This window comes from Mya arenaria, chromosome 11 (assembly GCF_026914265.1).
Source record: "Mya arenaria isolate MELC-2E11 chromosome 11, ASM2691426v1".
Classification (NCBI taxonomy): domain Eukaryota; kingdom Metazoa; phylum Mollusca; class Bivalvia; order Myida; family Myidae; genus Mya; species Mya arenaria.
This window is the reverse complement of record NC_069132.1, coordinates 70,863,211-70,884,953: the sequence shown is the minus strand read 5'-3', so window position 1 is coordinate 70,884,953 and position 21,743 is coordinate 70,863,211. Positions and strand designations below refer to the sequence as shown.

General features: G+C 35.5%; 1 protein-coding gene and 1 pseudogene across 2 annotated transcripts in view; one reads left to right on the top strand and one right to left on the bottom strand.

Annotated features, from left to right (window-relative positions):
* Positions 1–8,192, bottom strand: part of LOC128208808 (F-box only protein 44-like) — an 11,040-nt gene extending 2,848 nt beyond the window's left edge. The window contains exons 1-6 of one of the 2 annotated variants that reach the window (XR_008256893.1): positions 8,094–8,192; positions 4,197–4,532; positions 3,710–3,814; positions 3,317–3,443; positions 1,766–1,919; positions 1,321–1,581 (exon numbers count right to left, since the gene is read on the bottom strand). Coding sequence is in view for 1 of the 2 variants with exons in the window: in XM_052912429.1 (XP_052768389.1) it covers positions 1,396–1,581; positions 1,766–1,919; positions 3,317–3,443; positions 3,710–3,814; positions 4,197–4,515 (891 nt within the window). In the remaining variant the exon portion in view is untranslated. Of the gene's footprint in view, positions 1–1,099; positions 1,582–1,765; positions 1,920–3,316; positions 3,444–3,709; positions 3,815–4,196; positions 4,533–8,093 lie in introns of those variants that run through there. The other variant, XM_052912429.1, reaches the window with a different exon arrangement.
* On the top strand, positions 8,185–21,743 carry LOC128208807 (protein farnesyltransferase subunit beta-like; annotated as a pseudogene).

Sequence of the window (21,743 nt, the reverse complement as noted above, 5' to 3'; positions counted from 1 at the left end):
ATATTAAATCCTAAACAAGTAAAGGAATAAAAGGACTCATAAATGACAGACAAACAAATCAAACGTTTGCTTAAACTTCAATATAATGTAACAATTTTCAGAAGGTTTATCTCCCCTAAATGTGATAACATACTAGAAATGTTATCTTATATATAAATGGCTTCCAGTGTCAACCTGAGAAAAAATACTGTTACCCGAGGCAAAGCCAAATGTTGACAGTATGTACTGTGATACTGGTAGACATGCAATATTTATTTTATTACACCGAACACAATAACATTTATAGTCCTTTTAGCATTACACAACTTTCAAGTTTAATCAATTTATTTCGTTATTACTTTTTTAAAAATTGATAGAAGTATAAAAAGTAACAAAGACAACAAATCAGCAAATTCACTGACATAAATTTTGAAGCAAAATATTTAATAATGATATAAACTTAAATATAAATGTAACAGTAAACTTTTGAAAATAGATTTCTGTGTTAAAAGAGATGCAAAGATCTAAAAATAGAGATTTAGATGAACCAGCAACAGTTTATCATATGACTTGATACTGATGCCAGAAAAAATAATCACCTCAATGTCAATATGCTCTTGTTCACTCCTTGCACAATCTCAGACGTAACAGTTGTAATCATTAGTTGTTCATATAATAAAATAAATATCAGATGCCATGAAGGGTGAACATATATGGAAATTACTGATTTACAACACATTTTTATAAGCGCTTTTCAACCAACTTTGGAAAACAAATTTAACTATTTTAAGATGCACATAATATGTGACAGTATGAAATTGCCCATGGTATGGGTATATGAGAATTTAAGATAGGCAGGTCACATGAGGTGTAATTATGATCGTTATGACATGATTTCCTATATAAATCATCAAACAATGTTTTTTCCTACATGACCAGTCAATAGTTTGGTAGCCGCTTGAACGTGATGAATTGTTGTGCAAGTTAAACATTTTCTTTTGGTGTCTTGCATATTCTTTCATTTTGCTTTGTTTAGTAAGTATAACAGAGAAGTTAAATAGTAATTATACAAAACTACTTTTCAATTGATTACAAGTAATATAACTTTTAATGTATCACTACTTCTTTCATTGAAAATCACAGTTTTAAAATTGGCCTTAATAGTTTCGACTATTGACTGGTAATCCATTCAATTATTAATACTAACATAGAATGTACTTTTGATGTTTTCTTACTAAGAACTAGTATATGCTTTGATTTTCCTAAATAAAATTTCTTCAAACAGAACATGTATTGTCATCTTTGTCAAGCAGAGCTGTAAGGTAAGGGTTACAGGTTTACCTATTACATGATGCGGATGAGGTAGAGCTAACTAGAACACACTTTCTTTCTTCAAGTCTTCATATATCCTCAATCTCAAGATTGTTTTGAACCACCATCACATGAATCTGCCAGACCAGTGACATGTGAAAAGTCCAATATCACAGATGCAAGGGTCATTTTGGCCCCAAAATGACCTGCCCAGAATTGCGTGTCCTTGCCCTCATGGTAAAAACCTACATATCGTATGCCCGTAGGATAGTCAGTGAACGTCTGCTTGGCCTGAATGGGAGGGACAGAAAGTCAACATTTAGGTCTAAAAATATTTAGGTCAGGGCATTGGTAGTAGTGCAAACATTGTACGAAGCAATGCATTCCATGAGTAAAAAAATATAAAAATCTTTAATTGGCTAACTCCAATTTAATGTCCAATACATAACTATTTTCTTCAAGAAATGACTTTTACCTGAAACCAAGCTCTGCCAGGCGGTAAAGTTTCTTTAAAAGAGTATCTGCAGTTGGTATCTTTTGGTGAAGCTGACCAAAACTCCTCTGTCTTCTCTGACATGAGCACTACCTTCATCTTGTACACAGCCCCACAGTCAAACCGAGCAGCATACCTGCAAACACCATGATGTTGTATTTTCTAAGACTATTGGGTTACTGTCATAAACATACAATTACGGTATACAAAACAGAATTCTATATACTAAAGTTAAATATAAACATAAAGAGTGATGGAAGAGTGCTGCACCATATCCTGCTCTTATGGAGATCAGCATGAAATGCTTAATACTGTCAAATATGTTTTTACAAAGCTGCAATAATGAACAGTTCTGAGAAAGAATGCTCTTTGACCTTGAATTGATTGTGGAAAAGTTGACCCACCTATATATCGGAATTGCATGCTACATGCCCTTTTCTCATTCAAGCTGTTTAATTTAATAAATTCCCTCAATGCATGGCCAAGTTACAGCCTGGGTAAGCCCAAATAGAAGGCCAAATGACCCTTGAGTGTGACCTTGACCCTTGACATACATGTATTTGTCTTGCACACGACGGAATGTCTTCTCCTGGTAATCGTTTGTGCTATGCTATGATATTTAAAAATCCACCTCTGTGCGTATCGCATCAACCTTCTCATTGGGAATACATCCATTCTGCATTCCCTAGCTCACTTTCCCACTCTCATTTTTCACATACAAATCTCCAAGCTGACACAAACAATTAAAAAGGTTTTTGCAAAATAACTCTTTGAGTTAAGACTGTTTTGCTAAGCAATGTCTACTAAACTCGTCGGGGTCACTCTTTTTAGAATTGATGTGTCCTGTGCCGTCTTTTAACCATCGGGCACATCATTGCTTAAGACCTCTCTTGGCATTATTATCCAAAACCCCACATCCCCAATGATGGTCTTCAGCAGCTGCATCCTGATTGGTGTAAAGGGAGTGCTAGGCATCCTGGGGGTACTAGATGTAGGTGCGAGAGGAATGTCCTCAAACATAAAATGTCCCTCACTGGAGGCTCCCTCCTGGCTTCGAAGTCAGGCAATCTTTCCATGATTTTTTGGTCCCGGTCCTGCTCTAACAACTTTAACTCCTGCATGTTTAAACCCCCTTAAAACTGGGATCATCCAATATGAAATGTGTACACACTGTACAACAAGAAATGAATCAACAGATCAACCATTACTTTTTGGCAGATTTTACATGGCACTTTCATTTTTGTGATTGGCTATCAATGAAACCGGTTTTCCTATTATTCTACAGTTTGCATCTGTATGGTACAGTTAGAATATATTGTGTTACTTCTTAAATGATAAAGAATGTGGAGAGGGTGAAGCCAGCTACCCCTTCCTGGGTCTGATTTAAATTACAATATTTTATATATATTATATATATATAGCAGAATTTATGTTTATAGAAGGCAGAGAACCTTATTATTATTCAATGGCTGGAAATATAGGTTATAATCTAAGAGAAATCAAACTACTAGTAAAATTGATGTAATGACTGACCACTCAGACACATGTATTGCTGGCCGGATGTGGTCCAACACATATTCACTGCAGCCTGCGGCCATTAGGTCTACCACCTGGTACTTGGCACATTTGCCATATGAGGATACCCAGCATCCAACCGTACCTGTAAAAATAACATGACAAATGAAGACAAGACAGCTTTCAGTCAAAGCAATGCATTCATAGTTTATCATACTATAAAGTAGTTTATTTAATTTTTACTGCTGTTTTTCAACCCAAATCAAGAAATACCAAGCAATTTTTACAAAGATTCAACTCTTCTTGCTTATGGTCCCAAAAATAAATCATCAAACCCTTACTTTGTCTGCTTAAAAATGTAATTGAAATCCCTTGCTAAAATTGGCTGTGGAATTGTTGAAAGTAACAAACCTTTGCATTCATCATTGAACCGAGAGACAGGGTCGGATCCAATTGGCTCGGTCTCCATCCTCCAGCCATTCCCACCATTATAGACTACTTGCCATTCCGAAAATTCTTTAATACATAAAAGAATTATCAGTAAGTAAAGAAGCTAAGTAACCTGAAATTCATTTAAATAATCAATCTTAAATGCATGGTCCATCTATTTACAAAACATTGGTCAGACATATGTAATTAATTTATACATTTAAACTTTAATATTCTGATTCAAGAAAGCCCATTATTTCCTAACCCTTACAATCATATTAATATTTTAACAGTGAGTTATTTAAATCATTGATTTAAAAAAATAGTTTATGTTCTTTTCATCTGTTCATATGGTAAAACTATGACATACATACCATTTGGTATGTAAGCTACATTTGCCACACTGATTTACCAATACATATTTTCTCATTTATGTCTTAATAGGATGAAAATATTTGTATTTGCTTGCCTTTCGAAGCATCTGGATTCTTTATTAAATTTCTTTCATATGGATGTTTAATGTAAAGTCTCTTATAATTTTCATCACGGTTGCCTAAATGATCCCAGCAGTGCTGTGAAAAAATCCTGTCTTGAATACATTTTTCCTTCCAAAATGACCTGGATGCAATAGTGTCATGCCACTGTTTGCACACATAGACACAAGACTTCACAAGGTCTCTGGTGGGCACCCTTAACAGAATCTCAAACAAAATGTCATCAGGAAAATTGTTAAGAATCTGATCCCACTTATGTGAGTCACTGGGTTTACTGGATGAAGCCACGCCCATGGTTATCCACCGCTACACTGTAAAGAAAGCTAAAATAATTATATAAATAGAACTTATGTTTAAAGGCATAACTCAGACAAGAACACTATGAAGGCCTAGTCGTTTTTGTTTTTTACTATGTTTATGCACTTAAATGCTTTGGCTTCTTACAGAGTCATGAATTAACTTCTATAGGCTGAATTAACATGCCAAAAATCAAAAAGATTCATGTATATAACAGAATCAAGGAAGACATGCCTACTACAAGACTGTTATATGTTTTATTATATTTTGATAATGAATGATTTTTAAACCAAGTGTTTGCCCAAAATGTGTCACAAGCATTATTAAGAACAAGAGCTGTCATAAACACACGCCAAATGGCCCCGATTTGGCCTTGTTGAATTAATTACCATTTGTATTATATGACGATGGACCTGAAGTTGGATGATTTTTGACACACTTTCTGAGATAAGGTCACAGCTGAGACACAAATTATTACCATGAAATCCCTATTTGGTTACCAATGACCACTCAGTTTGATGTTGACCTTTGTGTTGAGAGTACACTTGCTATGCATGACTCACCTTTTCATGTCGTTCTACGAATATGTGAAGTTTAATTGAAATCCAATTAAAAGTAACAACTAAATAATCCCTAAACCATTTACAATTAAGCATGACCTTGACCTTTGCAGAGGGAGCAACCATGTTATGCGCATATTTGATCATTTTGATTGAAGGTAACAAAGTAACATTTGAGGCAAAAGTTATTCCTATAAAATCCCTATCAGATAATTATGACCACTAAGTGTGGCCTTGGCCTTTGAGACAGGAGATTGAATGTTTCTAAGCTGCACCACTATTTTTAAAAGTTGATTAAAATCCTATTAAAAGTGACAAAGTTGCAGCTGAGTCTACAAGATACAAGAATCTTAATTTAAAGTTGGGTATGTGTTAACAAGAAACATTAGCTCAATGAGCTATTTTCCGACATGAATAACAAACATACATAACATATCAAATACAATGTAACAATAACAATGAGCTTGTGACCTGGAAATAAAAGTACATATATGTTAAAATGAACACACATTGGAGCATGCATACAAATACAAATAAGAAAATAGGATTAGAGCATCATGAACAGTGATAACACCAACAAGTTTTACCGGCTTGAGGCCAGTCCACACGCACACGGTTCCACTAGTTGATATACCACTGTAAAATGGTTAGTTGTTTCAACAGTATAGCTTAAAGGGTAATCATATGCATTGAAGTAGCAAAATTGTAAGTAGCAAAATATACAAGGGAATAGGAGCTTTGTACATCAACGTGTAGTTTGTAAAAAAAAAACACAACAAAAACTTATAATTAATTTAGCATGATAGGAAAAATACTTTGCAAGTATTGCTTAGAGGAGGTATGATATGTATCATGTTATTTTGATATTACACCTATTGGTCACTGTAAAAGAATGTTAATTGAAAAAATTGAAAAAATAAAGTCATAACACCTAAACAAAATACTTGCCGAAAGAAAAACACACATAGTTGTATGTGTTCAACACAAATTGTTACAATAGAAATCCATTATTTTACCTCTAAGTAATTGCTTTATGAAGCAAAAGCAGGAATGGCAAGTGAAAAACATTCCCAAGCTGCTGTAATATTCTTCGAAGTTTGATCTTAATCTGATTGAAAGTGACAAAGTAAAACTTCTGATACAGTAACAGATCATTACTTCCATGAAATCCCTGTAAGCCTCACTAAACTCTTAAATGTTATCTAAAAATATTACATGCAATACTGTTTGTGTGCTGCTCTACATTATCATATCTGATTTACAGCTGAGACACAAATTATAACAATGAAATCCCTAAAGGCTTAATTCAGACCTCCAAGTGTGACTTTGATTTTAAAGGGGCACAATATCCAGGTTGATGTGGCGGATCTCACAGTTGTCTTTTGGTAACACACTTGACTGTCAGTCAAGCGGTTGCTGGTTTGAATCCCGGCAGCACCACTCAAAAATACTAATCATCTTCCAGGACAGGTCCCAGGTGACAGTGCTATACACTGGTGCAGGTTAAAGAACCAGGGGCTGACTAATAGGCTGAATGGAATCATTGAAGCATGTCTAATGATAAGGATAAGATCAATATTAAATACTTGGCCAGGGTCATTTGTAGCTAAAACCAGGGTTACATTCTGTCTGTGCACTTAATCTAGTCCACATCAACAGCCCCTTCAGAGCCTTTGAAGATTTTTTTATTTGGTGACTACGCTAAGAGAATATATTGAATGTCTAAATGTTAAGTAGTTCACTTAATGCCCATTATTGTCGCTAGACTTTAAGGCCGGGTCATAATATCCTACCGGACAGCAATTAAGCCTATTTGGCAGAGAAGGCGTGGTTAATCAGGTTTATGAGGTCTGTTCTGGTCAGCAGTTGTAATTGTAAACATTTACATGGCTGGTGGTGTTTTATGATTCTTATAGAGTGGTACAGAAGAATTTGTCCATTGGTTTCTCATTTGAGATTAGATAAATAAAGTCTCATATACCTTTAGTTACATACTCATACTATGATAGTAAACCTGTAGTAAACAGGAATTGGTAGTGAAATTCAGTTGGCTGCTAGAGGGTCATGAACTTTCAAGATCTGTCAATCAACATTGCTGGGAAATTTGAATTTGTTTGACAGCTATGAAATTTTTTATTTGAAAGTAGTATTTATAACTGTTTGTGATACTTGAATTTCACCAGATATGTATATGATACATTCAATAAACCATCTTGCAGGTTTTAGCAATATATTTGTTTGTTAATTATTTGAATATTTGAAAAAATGTACTGGCAGTCTGTACTAGCAGACAGCTCTGTGAGGTCAAGTGAAGTGGCCATTTTTCTGACTGTCTGCCTTTTATACTATTACCCTGGCTCCAAAACCTCATATGAATAACGATCTTATCTGAACCCTCGCTGAACTGGGTCTTGCTCAAGTTCAAGTATAAAATAACTAAAAATCACCTGATGCTAACTTTTTTTTCGAAATTTTTATGCACCAGTCAATTGTAACCATGGCCTCCCCAGGTCCACCGAATAGGGGGGACTTTGAATGGGTAAGGCCCATTCCCTACTATTTTTGGCACGAAGACAAAACCACCGCATTCACTCCAGCACTGCGGGGCCACCTGGAAGGTAAAGACACGGCCCATTTCCACGGCTATCCCCGGCATACCCCCTGACCTGGGAGGGGCCGTGGTTACAACTGTCTGGTGCATTAATGCATTATTATGTTTAACTCATTTGACTTAAATGATAAAACAACAGATTAAAAAAATATTAGCCTTTATAAAAAAATTTTTTATTAATATTAAGTACCAAAATATCGCTTTTATTACCTGTGACCAATATTCTTTCTCTCAGATATAACCCAGGGCTACATTTAGTTTATACAGTAACGGTGGTTTTAAAAATTAAATGTTATTTTTTTGCATTTTTTTTAACAAGAATTAAAACTAAAAATGTTTACAAGTCATTATCAAATACTGTACATAAGAACAACACTGAATAAAAAAATTGAATCAATACATACCTGCTTTTCAGAATCAAAGTATTACAAAATACTCAAGTTACAGATAGAGAAAGTAGATTTTCCCATTAGGGCTATATTCCTTCTTCCGTCATTTTTGAGACGGTGTGCAAGCATCTTTTGACACAGACTTTCCAGCTGAAAACTTTACGTCAATAGCATGGAATTGCATACTTTCAGGTGTTGTGATTCATCTTTTGAGGAGAAAAATAAATTCAATGACGATAAAAATCAAACACTTTCATCAGAAGAGCAGGTAATGACTCCAAATGTTAATTGTTTTATTTGTAATATATTTTCGCGACCCGTTGTTTTGTGGAGAAAGCTCAGTCTGAATCAGTAATATCAATATCTTGGACAAGTTCGTGAACCAGCCAAATCGCTCAAGTCACTCGAGGGTAATAACCCTGTAACTCAAGAAAAAAGCTAAAATTGGTCTTGTCCACTCATTAAATGAAGCTTTTGTCCAATTACACGCAAATGTGTATTGGTATAAACTAGCCACAGTAATGCGCGTTTTGGGAACTTTTTTAACATTTGGATATTCATTTTGTTCCCTAAACGCCACAAGTCGACTGATCCATACCAATGTAAAATATATTCATCAACTCACTGTTACTCCACATTACTTAATGCTAGGTTTACATTAGGCCACGATTACCAAGATGTTCCCGATTCCAGAGCATCGTGGCGAACGTAACAGAGCTGAAGTCGAATCGGGGTGATCGTGGGGGAGCGTAACGGAACGTGGTTGAATCGGGGACATCGTGGGCATCGGGACAGATTTTAAATCAAACTTAAATTTCACCACGATTGCCGCGATTCATTTTCTAATCGTGACAGAGCGTGGCCTTCGTAACAAAACGTAACGGAACATAACGAAGCGAAACAGAACGTGGAGTACGATCGCAACAGATCGGGACCAGCGTGGACACATTTTTTTCATCCCGCTTCGCTGCGACGTCTCACGATAGCTCCACGCTCTGCTACGATCTACCACGATCTGTTACGATATACACTTTTCTATCATTTATTGCTCCACGTTGCGTCACGCTCTCCTACGGTATCCCCGATTGTCGTTCACGTTCTGATACGCTCTGACACGCGCCAACACGTTTCCTCACGATAGCCACGATTTCCACGCAAGCTGCATATACATAACAGCTTTATCTACTGGTACTCTATCAGTTTAATCATGCCAGCGAAACGAAAAGGTTCCAAAACTTCAAGAACTGTTGTGTTTGATGTTTATCCGCCACCACCCCCTCCCCCACCTCCACAACCGGAAGAAATTGAAGATGCTCCGACATCCCGACACCGGAGTTCGGCGTTTAATAGTTGTGTGTAATGTCCATATTGAAGCCTACTTTCAACACTTAACCATGGCTTAACCCAGCATGACCTAGGCTTTCTATTTCTTCTTCTGACTTCTAATCCGATATTTATATCACGTGTATGCTGTGACCTTTTCTTTCGTTCAACAATATATGCGTAAATTAAAACAGCCAATTCAGGATCGTCTATACCCAGCTGGTTCATTGTTGCGAATAATAAACCTAAAGTGAATTATTTCTTGTTTAAATATCAAATCGTGACGTAAAACGTGGTCATTTGTCTCAAATCGTAGGTCAAATCGCAGGAGATCGCAATAAAGCGGGTTTGTCGTCGGAGATCTTAACAGGACGTAACGGAACGTGGTGGAGCGTGGAAGCCAATCGTGTTGATCGCAACAAAGCGTAACAGAACGTGATGCAAATCGTGGGCTCGATCGTAGCAAAGCGCAGTAGAGCGCAACAAAACGTGATGATTTCGTAAGAAAGCGTAACAGAACGTGGAGTAAACCATTTAATCGTAAAGCTCCCCGATTTTTTAGCCTCTGGCTAATCGGGGAGATCGTGGCCAGATGTAAACCTAGCATAAAGCTGCACTCTCACAGAAATACCATTTTTACAACTTTTTTTATTTTTGTCTTCAAAATGGCAAATTTTTGCGTAAATATCTGCAAACCAATGATAAAAGATTGCTGAAAAAAAATCAGATCGCAGATTTTCTTATTTCCGTTTTGAAAATTAATGTTTTATGGCTTAATCCGAAAATGCATAAAACATCATTTTTTAACTTTAATGCAAGGATCTGCGATCTAAATTTCTGTCAGCAATCTTATATCACTGGTTTCAATAGATTTTTCGCAAAAATTGGCTTGTTTCAAGACAAAAAAAAAAAGTTGTCAAAACGTTCAATCTGTGAGAGTGCAGCTTTAACACTTCACTGTTAAATAATTTAAACACAAAAGTTACTCTTAAATTATTTTAGCCAATACCTTTAGCTTATTACACTTAAGTGTTTAATGAAACACAAATGATTAATTTAATTTAGATCAACTTCTGTCAATAAAGCATCCCCATTTTGAAACTTATTATCTAGCAGGTGCCCGTTATCTTTTCGCTCAATATAATTAGCACTGGGATCTGTCATTCTTGGCTAGGAAAACAACAAGTGGGATATAGACGCGTAGAGTCGCCAAAACAAAAATCGTCAAAGACTCTGAGGTGGCTGTTTTATATTGACTAGGTATAAACTATAATGCACCAGTCAAATGTAACCACGCCGCCTCAAAACTTGGCCTTGTCCGCTCAAAAACTAGAAGTCTTTTCCCATTCATCACCAAATTTGGTCAGAATGTGTATGGACGTAATTTCTTGGTCAGGTTTGATAACCAGCCATGTCGCCTTAATCACTCCAGAGTTATTACACTTGAATTGGCAAAAAGTGTATTTACAGTGCCCACTCTCTAAATTTGGCGTAACTTACAACCACTTATCACTAAACTTGATGTCCTAAATTAGGGCGGGCATATTTTGTTGATTTATGTTTTTGCAACCAACCTAAAACCTTGACGGCAGCATCAAAACTTGAGTGTTTAATTCAGTGTAACCCTTAGTACTGCTGTCCTGGGGATGAATTTCCATTTTGTTCGAAAAACATTACTCACTGGCAAAGGTCAGAAAGTATGTCAGGCCAGGTAAGCTGCAGTGGCGTAGCTACATATAGGCCTTGTAGGCCCGGACCTACAATTTTTTTTGGGAAATGATAAATTTGAATAACCCAAAAATGCAACAAAAATTAATAGCTGCTCAAACACCCAACAACTCAAAATATTGTTTTATTTTAACATCATTGCAAGATTTATCGAGTGTGTGAAATGTGCATATACATGTAACTGTCCCCAAACTCACATAATATTTATTATATTCATCGGGCCTACACATATTTTAGGCCATAGCTACGCCCCTGAGCTGAATTGCTAGAAACTTGAAACTTGTAACATGTTTATTTGCTTAAACACCTATTTCTACATATAAATACATATTCAATGGTGACCGTGTTGTACAATAATGAATTAGAAGAAAATAAAAGCAATACAGCAATACAGAATTGACGATTAAATAACCAGTAATCAATGAAAAAATCATGAATATTAGCACACAGTACATTATATACATAGTTCAATGCATAGTATACAAATGATGTACAACATGTATATACATAATAGGTGTTCACCAACGTATAAACAGACAACAGCACATCAATATATTAAAGAAATATTACACACCTCTGAGGGTCATATGACATTATAAGGCTGGCAAGTCAGCCCCCGAAGGTGTATATGGACCGAGGCGTTTTATTGAACAAATCTAATAAAATTTACTTAGTAAAAAAAATGTCGTTTGAAAATTGCAAGCAGCGCTCGCCAGTTTTATGTCATCAGCGGTCCATATTATATGAATTATATTTTTGGCGTTATCCCGACTGGCCAAAAACATGATATGGACCGCTGACATAAAAAAAAACTGGATTTTTATTAAAATACATTGATATACAGACCGATCGACTTTATATACACAAAGAAGGGACACATTTATGTAAGGTATAATATTGGTAAATAGTTCATGGGTATATGTTTTAGAGCAATGCATAATAATCTCTGAAAAGGTGAGTTTTCAAATGTTTCTTGAAGATGTTTAGTGACTCACTTTGTTTAAGGCACAGAAGCAGTTTATTCCAAAGCTTAGGGCCAAAAGTACTAAAACATCTGTCACTGAAGGTCTTTTTCTTATTTAAAGGCACAACGTAGCATCCTATTGATGATTCCAAGGATCGTAGTGTGCGTTTTAAATCTTTACTAGGCTAAAGTTCAATAAGGTATTGAGGAGCATTTCCAACAGAACAGTTGTACATATTTTTAAAGTGAGGATCTTAAAATTAATTCTTGCCTTTATGGGTAACCAGTGCAGATCATATAATGCCTGTTTTGAACTATCATGCCCACAAACTTTCCTTAGCCTTTGACATCTTAGTGCAGTGACCTCATGGGTTCAAAAGTGAAACAACTTACAGGTAGAAGAAAAGTTTGAGCGATACTGACTTTCTTTATTGAAATAATACTTAAACAAATTAAAGTATTTTTTATTTACAATCCTTTACATAATCCTTGAACATATTCAGACATCCAAATGTTCATTCGGACTACTAAAACTGCATTTAATTTTGTTCGAATGACTCCTAAAATACAAACATATTTCACAGACTGTAACTATTCTCTGTGCTTGCCCTTATAGTAGAACAATATCTACATACAATTAAACAATATTAAAAATAGAAATATACAAGTACCAAGTATCTATGGCTTGTGGTGTTTGAAGTAATTTCTTGGTTAAATCTCATCAGAAACTGATTTTGTAAAGACTATTGTAAATTTATGTAAAATTAGTGTATGATGTGACATTCTAGATCAAGTGTTATGATATGTAACAGACTTTTGGCATTCATACTCCTTGCAGTCTATTTAATATATACAGTAGCCCATAAATGCAGTCTGTGACTACCAGAAATTGAGGCTGACTCATATTTTCTTTTGTTAGTCCGGCAGATGTTTTGGTTTAAAAACCTAGTCCTACTGTAAACTTTTAAGCATAATGCAAATGGGAACATTTTTTCTATGTGTTTCATAGACTCATTTCCAAGCATTTTTACTGTAATGTTTAATTGTATAAAAAATTTTTGTCCTACTGTGTGTCAATGTTTTTTTTTTTTTTTTTTAGATTGAAGTAGAAGAGTCAGTGAAAAAACAATACACTCATTTCAAACACAGACTGGAAATCGACCATGAGTAAGTTTTAAATGAATCATCTGGAAATCGACTATGAGTTAGTTGTAAATGAATCATCTGGAAATGTACCATGAGTAAGTTTTAAATTAATTGGCCGAAAATCGACCATTAGAAAGTTGTAAATGAATAGTCTGGAAATTGACCATGAGTAAGTTGTAAATGAATCATCTGGAAATCGACCATGCATAAGTTGTAAATGAATCATCTGGAAATCGACCATGCATAAGTTGTAAATGAATCATCTGGAAATCGACCATGAGTAATTTGTAAATGAATCATTTGGAAATCGACCATGAGTAACTTATAAATGAATCATAAGGAAATTGACCATGAGTAAGTTATAAATGAAACATCTGGAAATTAACCATAAGTAAGTTGTAAATAGATCATTTGAAAATGGACCATGAGTAAGTTGTAAATGAATCATCTGGAAATCGACTATGAGTTAGTTGTTAATGAATCATCTGGAAATCGACCATTAGGAAGTTATTCATTAATCATCTGGAAATCGACAATGAGAAAGATGTAAATGAATAATTTGGAAATCGGCCATGAGTAAATTGTAAATAAATCATCTGAAAAAGAGACGCAATAATATCATTCTTTGTTTTTCTAATCAACACATGATTTTTTTTAACCATCATACCAGACTTGGTGTGACTGCCCTAAAAATAAAACCTGCATATTTTTTAGACATTTAGTTTTTTTGCTGGTTGGAACGGTATTGAAAATTATAAAATATGTACAAACAATTTTCAATACCGTTCCAACCAGCAAAAAATCTTCTATATGTCTAAAAAATATGTCATATGATTTTTGATTATATCATTTTGTACAATGAAACCCATATCATTATAATTATTTAATTAAATCATATTAGTGTTGCAATTCTCATTGGGTTAAACATAGTAACTTGATAAGTGTTGAATGGTTGTATTGCTAACATGCTAATTGTTGAATGGTATTATTGCCTCTTGTGCAGAGCATATAACATGTATTGACTTGATTGAAAATACCCATATATATGAAATCACCATATTGACCGAAACTGCTCTAGACAATATATCACAACATCAGGCTGATAAATCATCATATCGAGTTGACCTCAATGGTATGCAGTAATTGTTTAATATGATAACGCTTTTGTTTGTCAAAGCAGTAAGTATATATATTTCCAGGTGTATTTTGCCTGTACTTGACCGAGAAATGCATTCAGCCTTTCTTCAGAAAGGGCTTTCCAACCTGTCATCATCTTATGAGGTACAAACCTTTTCATTGTATCAATATGATCAATCAAATGTAGAAATTACTGGTTATCAATAGTTATATCAGAACTAATGGAATTAACTGTAATTAATTAGTTATTGTATCTGTGTCTAAGACTATCAATGTTATAATAAATTGTAATTTATTTCAGTGTTTGGATGCCAGCAGGCCATGGCTGTGTTACTGGATTCTGCATTCTCTGGAACTCTTGGATGAGCCATTAAGTGATGAGACCATATCTCAGTGAGTTGGGTCAGAAATGTCTACATTCAGGGACTTTATGTTCCAGTGCCTAAAACATGTAAAGTGTCTGAAATCAAGAAAATATCTCTACTCTTGAGGCATGGTTATAGTGCATGTAGCAATTCGAATAGATATTGAGACTAAAAAAAAAACTAAACAACAAGGTTAAAAACGAGTACAAACATCTAGGTGTACAGTTTCCAACTTTATCTCTATATGCCATATGATGATCAAGTGTATATATACAAATTACATTATATAATATACAAGTTCATATGTAAGTAAACCTTGAGAAAAAAAACACAGCACAGCTGTTTGTACTTATTATCCTAAGAAAAATATTTTTGTATATATATAAACTTGTACCATTTTTTTTTTTTTTTCAGAGTTGCAAAATTCCTTGGAAAGTGTCAGTGTGAAACTGGAGGATTTGCAGGTGGGTATTCTGCAGTCAATATCCATGTACATACTGTTCTGTTTGTTCTGTTTTGTGTTAGTGGTATAAGTTTGAACTACTGGCTTTGATTCAGCCAATAATTTTAAACACATACAGTCACTAATAGTCACCTACTGTTTATGTGTGAAGCTCTATAGGTATGATACTGTTTTTGTTTTTTTTTGTAGGTGGGCCTGGGCAGCATGCCCACCTAGCCCCGACTTATGCTGCTGTGAATGCTCTGTGTATCCTCGGGACAGAAGAAGCATTCCGGATTATTGACAGGTAGGTGGGGACTGTATTAAGTCATGTGATAGAAATGCTTCGATTGCATGATATATTGAAAATGAAAGCTTCATTTGTTAAGGGTCTTGTTGTATGATTTAAGATTTTCTTCATATCTGTTATATTTATGATCACTACCATTGCATGAATGATGTTAGTTTTTCACTTATTTTGTTTCATTTCAAAGTAAAGATCACTTATAAAGTTTATAAGGTTTAATACTTGTGTTGTTACACCACTACTTCTGTAGTATAACCATTCTGTACAAGTTTCATGTATTTCCTGTGTTAAGGGAGAAGCTGTATGACTTCCTGATGAGTATGAGGTCGACACAAGGGGCCTTCAAGATGCACAAGGGCGGGGAAGAGGACATCAGGTATGCACACGCCTCTTATTCTAGATCACCGCATAAACATCAGTGAAATCAGCTGTGCTGGAAAATTGGCACCCCCCCATGCTAGATTACCCACGCGCTGTGATTCAATACTGTTTATTTCTTTAATTATACACTTAAGTATAATTTCAATAGATGATTTTCATAAACCTTAACCTTACAGAAATATAGATTCAAAACAAAACAGAATAACCCTAAAAGACATTTTATTGAAGGAACTTCTTGATGTACACAGGGAATAAAAATTACTTTGCGTCATGACGTTAGTAGAAACATCATCGCACAAACTTTTTGGTGAAGTATACAAAAATGCATTTTTCTGTGTCATTCTTTTCACACAAAAGTTATTTAAGGTATGATAGAAAAAATATCAATTGTGTGTCTGGTCTGGATAAAAAAATCAGACCCTCGGGCAAGATGCATAGCCGGTAACTCGGCTAGCCTCGTTACATCGTTATCCTTGTGCATAGGAGTTGTACTCTCACACAATCCTGCACTACTTTCATTGAATACTTTGTCAAAAGATAAATTTAATATACTTCCCTCATGGGTACATTACCAGTGTGTAGTCACACAATAAATGTACTATTTGAAGCTATGTCCCTTTATGAAATAAACAAATTATTTATATAGTTATGATTTTAATCATGTAATAATTACTTTACAAACTTATCCTATAGTTAATTCAAATACAATTTCAGAGGGGCATACTGTGCTGCAAGTGCAGCCAGACTGACTAACATAATGACCCCGGAATTGTTCGATGGAACACCAGAATGGATTGTCAGGTAGGGCTACTTCTTTTGTCTACACAAAAAAATAAATATTATTGGATGGTAACATAGGTTTGAAGGTAAAAGTTTATTTAAAAAAAAAGTGACTGTCATTTAAATTCAGTTCTATTAAAGTCTGTGAAACAAAAATGATCTTCCAACAGTTTTTCTTGTAATGTGATTCAAGTTAGTTAACCTGATCAAGTGTAAGATATTGCAAGGATGCATTTATTCAGATTCATTCTTCACCATTGATATCAAATGTATGTGGGTTCATGTAGTGGTATACATGTGGATGACATCTGCTCACTCAAAATAGTAGTTTAAACCATACCAAGGGTTTCATGGCCACTCAAAATGGACTACCGGTATGTGACTAGTTTCTACTTTAAAAACAGCTTGACCAGACATTCTTGTGCACAGTGGTCAGAAATTTGCTTAGGGCGAGCAACATTTGATAAGTATATAGAGAGCTGATTTTTTTCTACCTTCTGTACCCTGTGCATAGAAGTGTTGAAACATAATTCATATCAGCTCAAAGTTATTCTCAAAGAGAATTCTATATATGTGTATACTTCAACATTTGCCAGGTGTCAGACATACGAGGGTGGTTTTGCGGGCTGTCCTGGGATGGAGGCCCATGGTGGATATTCATTCTGTGGGCTCGCTGCACTTACACTCCTCAATAAGACCAACCTCTGTGATGTCAAAAATGTTCTGGTATGCACAAAGTTTAGTTTAGTTTGAACTTTTCTCATTGTAAAAGATGAAATCCAATTGAATGTAATACTTGTAATTAAAATTTTGATTTTTTAGTTTCTTTGCCATTATAATTAAAATTGTAAAATTGCGTCTTCATTGTTATTTTGTTTTAATCTTATTCCTGCTTAATTAATGTCTGTATGTGTATGTAAAAAATGTATGAGGGTTTTCCATTTATATTCCAGCGTTGGACGGCAATCGTCAGATGCGTTACGAGGGAGGATTCCAGGGTCGTACGAACAAGCTAGTGGATGGCTGTTACTCCTTTTGGCAGGGTGGAGCCTTCCCCCTCATACACATGATCCTTACCATGCACAGCACCAAGGGTAGGTTGCATAAGCTGGAATTTCTGCTTGATTGATCATCTTGCTCTAATACATTTTCAAAGGATTACAATTTATTGTTGATAGAAATGTCATTGCCAACAAACAAAAAACATTATTGTCAATTGAATTCAGTCTATATTACCCATGTATAAATGTTAAGCCAATTGATGACCAAAAAACAACATTGGTTTATAGAAAACCTTGTACACATAACATATTCTGTAAAACATGTCCAGACAGGAAGAGCTATAATTTCTTGTGTCGGGATAATAATACGGCGTACGAGGTACTTCAGTGAATTATGTCAGCAGTTTTGAAAACCAATATTTATTGCACATTTGAATGCTTAAATATCCCTTGTGTGCTAGATGACAGCAGCCTGAGTACATTCTGAATGCTTAATTTATCCCTTGTGTGCTAGATGACAGCAGCCTGAGTACATTCTGTATGCTTTAATTCCTCCCTTGTGTGCTAGATGACAGCAGCCTAAGTACATTCTGAATGCTTTAATTCCCCCCTTGTGTGTTACATGACAGCAGCCTAAGTACATTCTGAATGCTTAATTCCCACCTTGTGTGCTAGTTGACAGTAGTCTGAGTATATTCTGAATGTTTAATTTCTACCTTGTGTGCTAGATGACAACAGCCTGTGTGCATTCTGAATACTCAATTTCCCCTTGTTTGCTAGATGACAGCAGCCTGTGTGCATTCTAAATGCTTAATTCCCCCTTATGTGCTAGATGACAGCAGCCTGAGTACATTCTGAATGCTTAATTCCCACCTTGTGTGCTAGATGACAGTAGTCTGAGTACATTTTGAATGCTTCATTTCCCCTTGTGTGCTAGATGACAGCAGCCTGAGTGCATTCTGAATGCTTAATTCCCCCTTGTGTGCTAGATGACAACAGCCAGTATATACTCTGATTGCTTAATTTCCCCCTTGTGTGCTAGATGACTTCAGCCTAAGTGCATTCTGAATGCTTTAATTTTCCCTTGTTTGCTAGATGACAGCAGCCTAAGTGCATTTTGAATGCTTTAATTTCCCCTTGTTTGCTAGATGACTGCAGCCTAAGTGCATTCTGAATGCTTTAATTTCCCCTAGTGTGCTAGATGACTGCAGCTTAAGTGCATTCTGAATGTTTTAATGTCCCCTTGTGTGCTAGATGACAGCAGCCTTAGTGCATTTTGAATGCTTTAATGACCCCTTGTGTGCTAGATGACAGCAGCCTGAGTGCATTCTGAATGCTTATTTTATCCCATGTGTGCTAGATGACAGCAGCCTGAGTACATTCTGAATGCTTAATTTCCCCTTGTGTGCTAGATGACAGCAGCCTGTGTGCATTCTGAATGTTTAATTTCCTCATGTGTGTTACATGACAGCAGCCTAAGTACATTCTGAATGCTTAATTTCCCCTTGTGTGCTAGATGTCAGCAGCCTAAGTACATTCTGAATGCTTTAATTTCCCCCTTGTGTGCTTGATGACAGCAGCCTAAGTACATTCTGAATGCTTTATTTTCCCCCTTGTGTGCTAGATGTCAGCAGCCTAAGTACATTTTGAATGCTTTAATTCCCCCCTTGTGTGATAGATGACAGTAGCCTAAGTACATTCTGTATGCTTAATTCCCACCTTGTGTGCTAGATGACAGCAGCATAAGTACCATCTGAATGCTTAATTCCCCCTTGTGTGCTAGATGACTGAATGCTTTAATTTCCCCTTGTTTGCTAGATGACAGCAGCCTTAGTGCATTCTTAATGCTTTATTTTCCCCTTGTTTGCTAGATGACTGCAGCCTAAGTGCATTCTGAATGCTTAAATTTCCACTTGTTTTCTAGATGGCAGCAGCCAAAATTCAGTCTGAATGCTTTAATTTCCCCTTGTGTGCTAGATGACAGCAGCCTAAGTGCATTCTGAATGCTTTAATTTCCCCTTGTTTGCTAGATGACAGCAGCCATTGTATATTCTGTTTGCTTTATTTCCCCCTTCTGTGCTAGCTAACAGCAGCCAAAATACATTCTGAATGCTTAATTTCCCCCTACTGACCTAGATGACAGCAGCCTGAGCGCAGAGAGCTGGCTGTTCCATCAGAAGGCCCTGCAGGAGTATGTGCTTGTTTGCTGCCAATACCCCGGCGGGGGTCTCATTGACAAACCTGGCAGGTAAAACATTCTAGAATACTCAACTCAGCCATACATTTATATATGAGTAAGGTTGAGGATCTCTACTCTTTCAAAGAAAGAACCGCAAATTGCAATTTTAATTTGGTTCTTACATATTAATTTGTAGTTTGTAGCCTGAACTGAAGATATATTAAGGCATTAAATTGTTCTGAGGTCATTTTTATTTATTTCTCTTTTCATCAGGTTGAGAATGACACTTCTGGAAATTATATTTCATTTTCAGATATTTTCAATAAAACAATGGAAACTATAGGGACAAGCCAAGTAGCAAAAAATGTAAGGAAGACCCTGTTTAGAGGCACAAAGTCAAATTTTTTGTGCAACTGGACAGTCACAAAGTGATATTGTATGTACATTGCAGGGCCAGGGACTACTACCATACATGCTACTGTCTGAGTGGACTGTCCATAGCCCAGCATTTCGCAGGTGGAAAACTGAGCCATGTGCTTAATATAGGACATGAAAACAATATAGTAGTAAGTAGATCTATCTTATTGTCGAAGAATGTACTTTTCGGCATATAGAGTTCAGTACATCTTTTCGCTTATTCATGTACTTCATTGTCTCGTCCAATCATAATGTGTATTTCATGGGTGGAGTGAGGATCAATTGGAAGTCCCTGATGTAGAGTCTAACCACTCGGCCATAGCCAACGTGTTGTTGCATAGAAAATCTGAATCTCAAATGATCTTTTGAATTCACATGATCTTTGTAGAGGTGGTACTTTACCTTTTCCTGCTCTATGTATGTTGGTTAACTAATTCTTTAAACCACAAGCACTTTTGATAAGTTTAACTTGAAGGTTACTGGTGTCCTTCAGGTGTTCTTTTTACTTCAGACTATTTTACAGCAAATGTCAATTGTTCAGACACTTAAATAACAGTAGGAAGTACCTTGAAATGAATACCAATGATTTTGGAAATAATTTCAAATTAGGCCCATTTACCCTGCTTTGGTCATGAATGGCTCATACTCAAACAGACCAGTATGGTTGTTTTTCAGGGTTTACAATTATCAGCTGTAAGAACCCTGATTCTTCTGTTTCTTACCAAAATAGTGCTCAGTCTACGGGACTCGCCCCGGCTACCCATGCCAATGTACATATTATTTTATAACCAGTTATATACTTTATATAATATTAGGTGCACTAATTACATGATTATTACATTTCAGCGCCCCACCCACCCAGTGTACAATGTGTGTGTAGACAAGGTTGTCCATGCCGACATGTTCTTCAAACAATTGCCACCACCCAAATCTGCTTCTAAATCACCCAACACATAATACAAAACACCACTTTAAACTCTTTTTTAGCATAATAATTATCAATTCATGGGCTGTTAAAAATATTGAACAAAAAAAGTGTTACTTTCTTGCTGGTTATACATGTATTTGTCCTTATAAAATTGGATTACAATCATGGTTGTCTGTAATGGGAAGACAAGACAATACTTTGTGTATCAATTGAATGTAATGTACATTTGTGCCAGTTTTATGATTTAATCATGTAAACAGTAAAAATGTAGCATATTGAATTGGCAAGATAATCACATTAAAATGTGAAATAATAAACAAGCAATGTTTAGAAAATTGCATTTTTGTACGCATCTTTTAATCCTATAGTCTATATTTTGTTACATCTAATGTTAGCAGATATGTGATTTGTAAGTGATATTTGTAAACTATTTACAGTTCATGTGTGTAAGATTGTGCTTCAATTGTATTTCCTCTACTGTTTTAAACTTTTTTTATTAATACAGATTTGTAATCTCTCATATTCATGTACATTACTTTAATCAGGAATAAAATATGAAAATTTCAA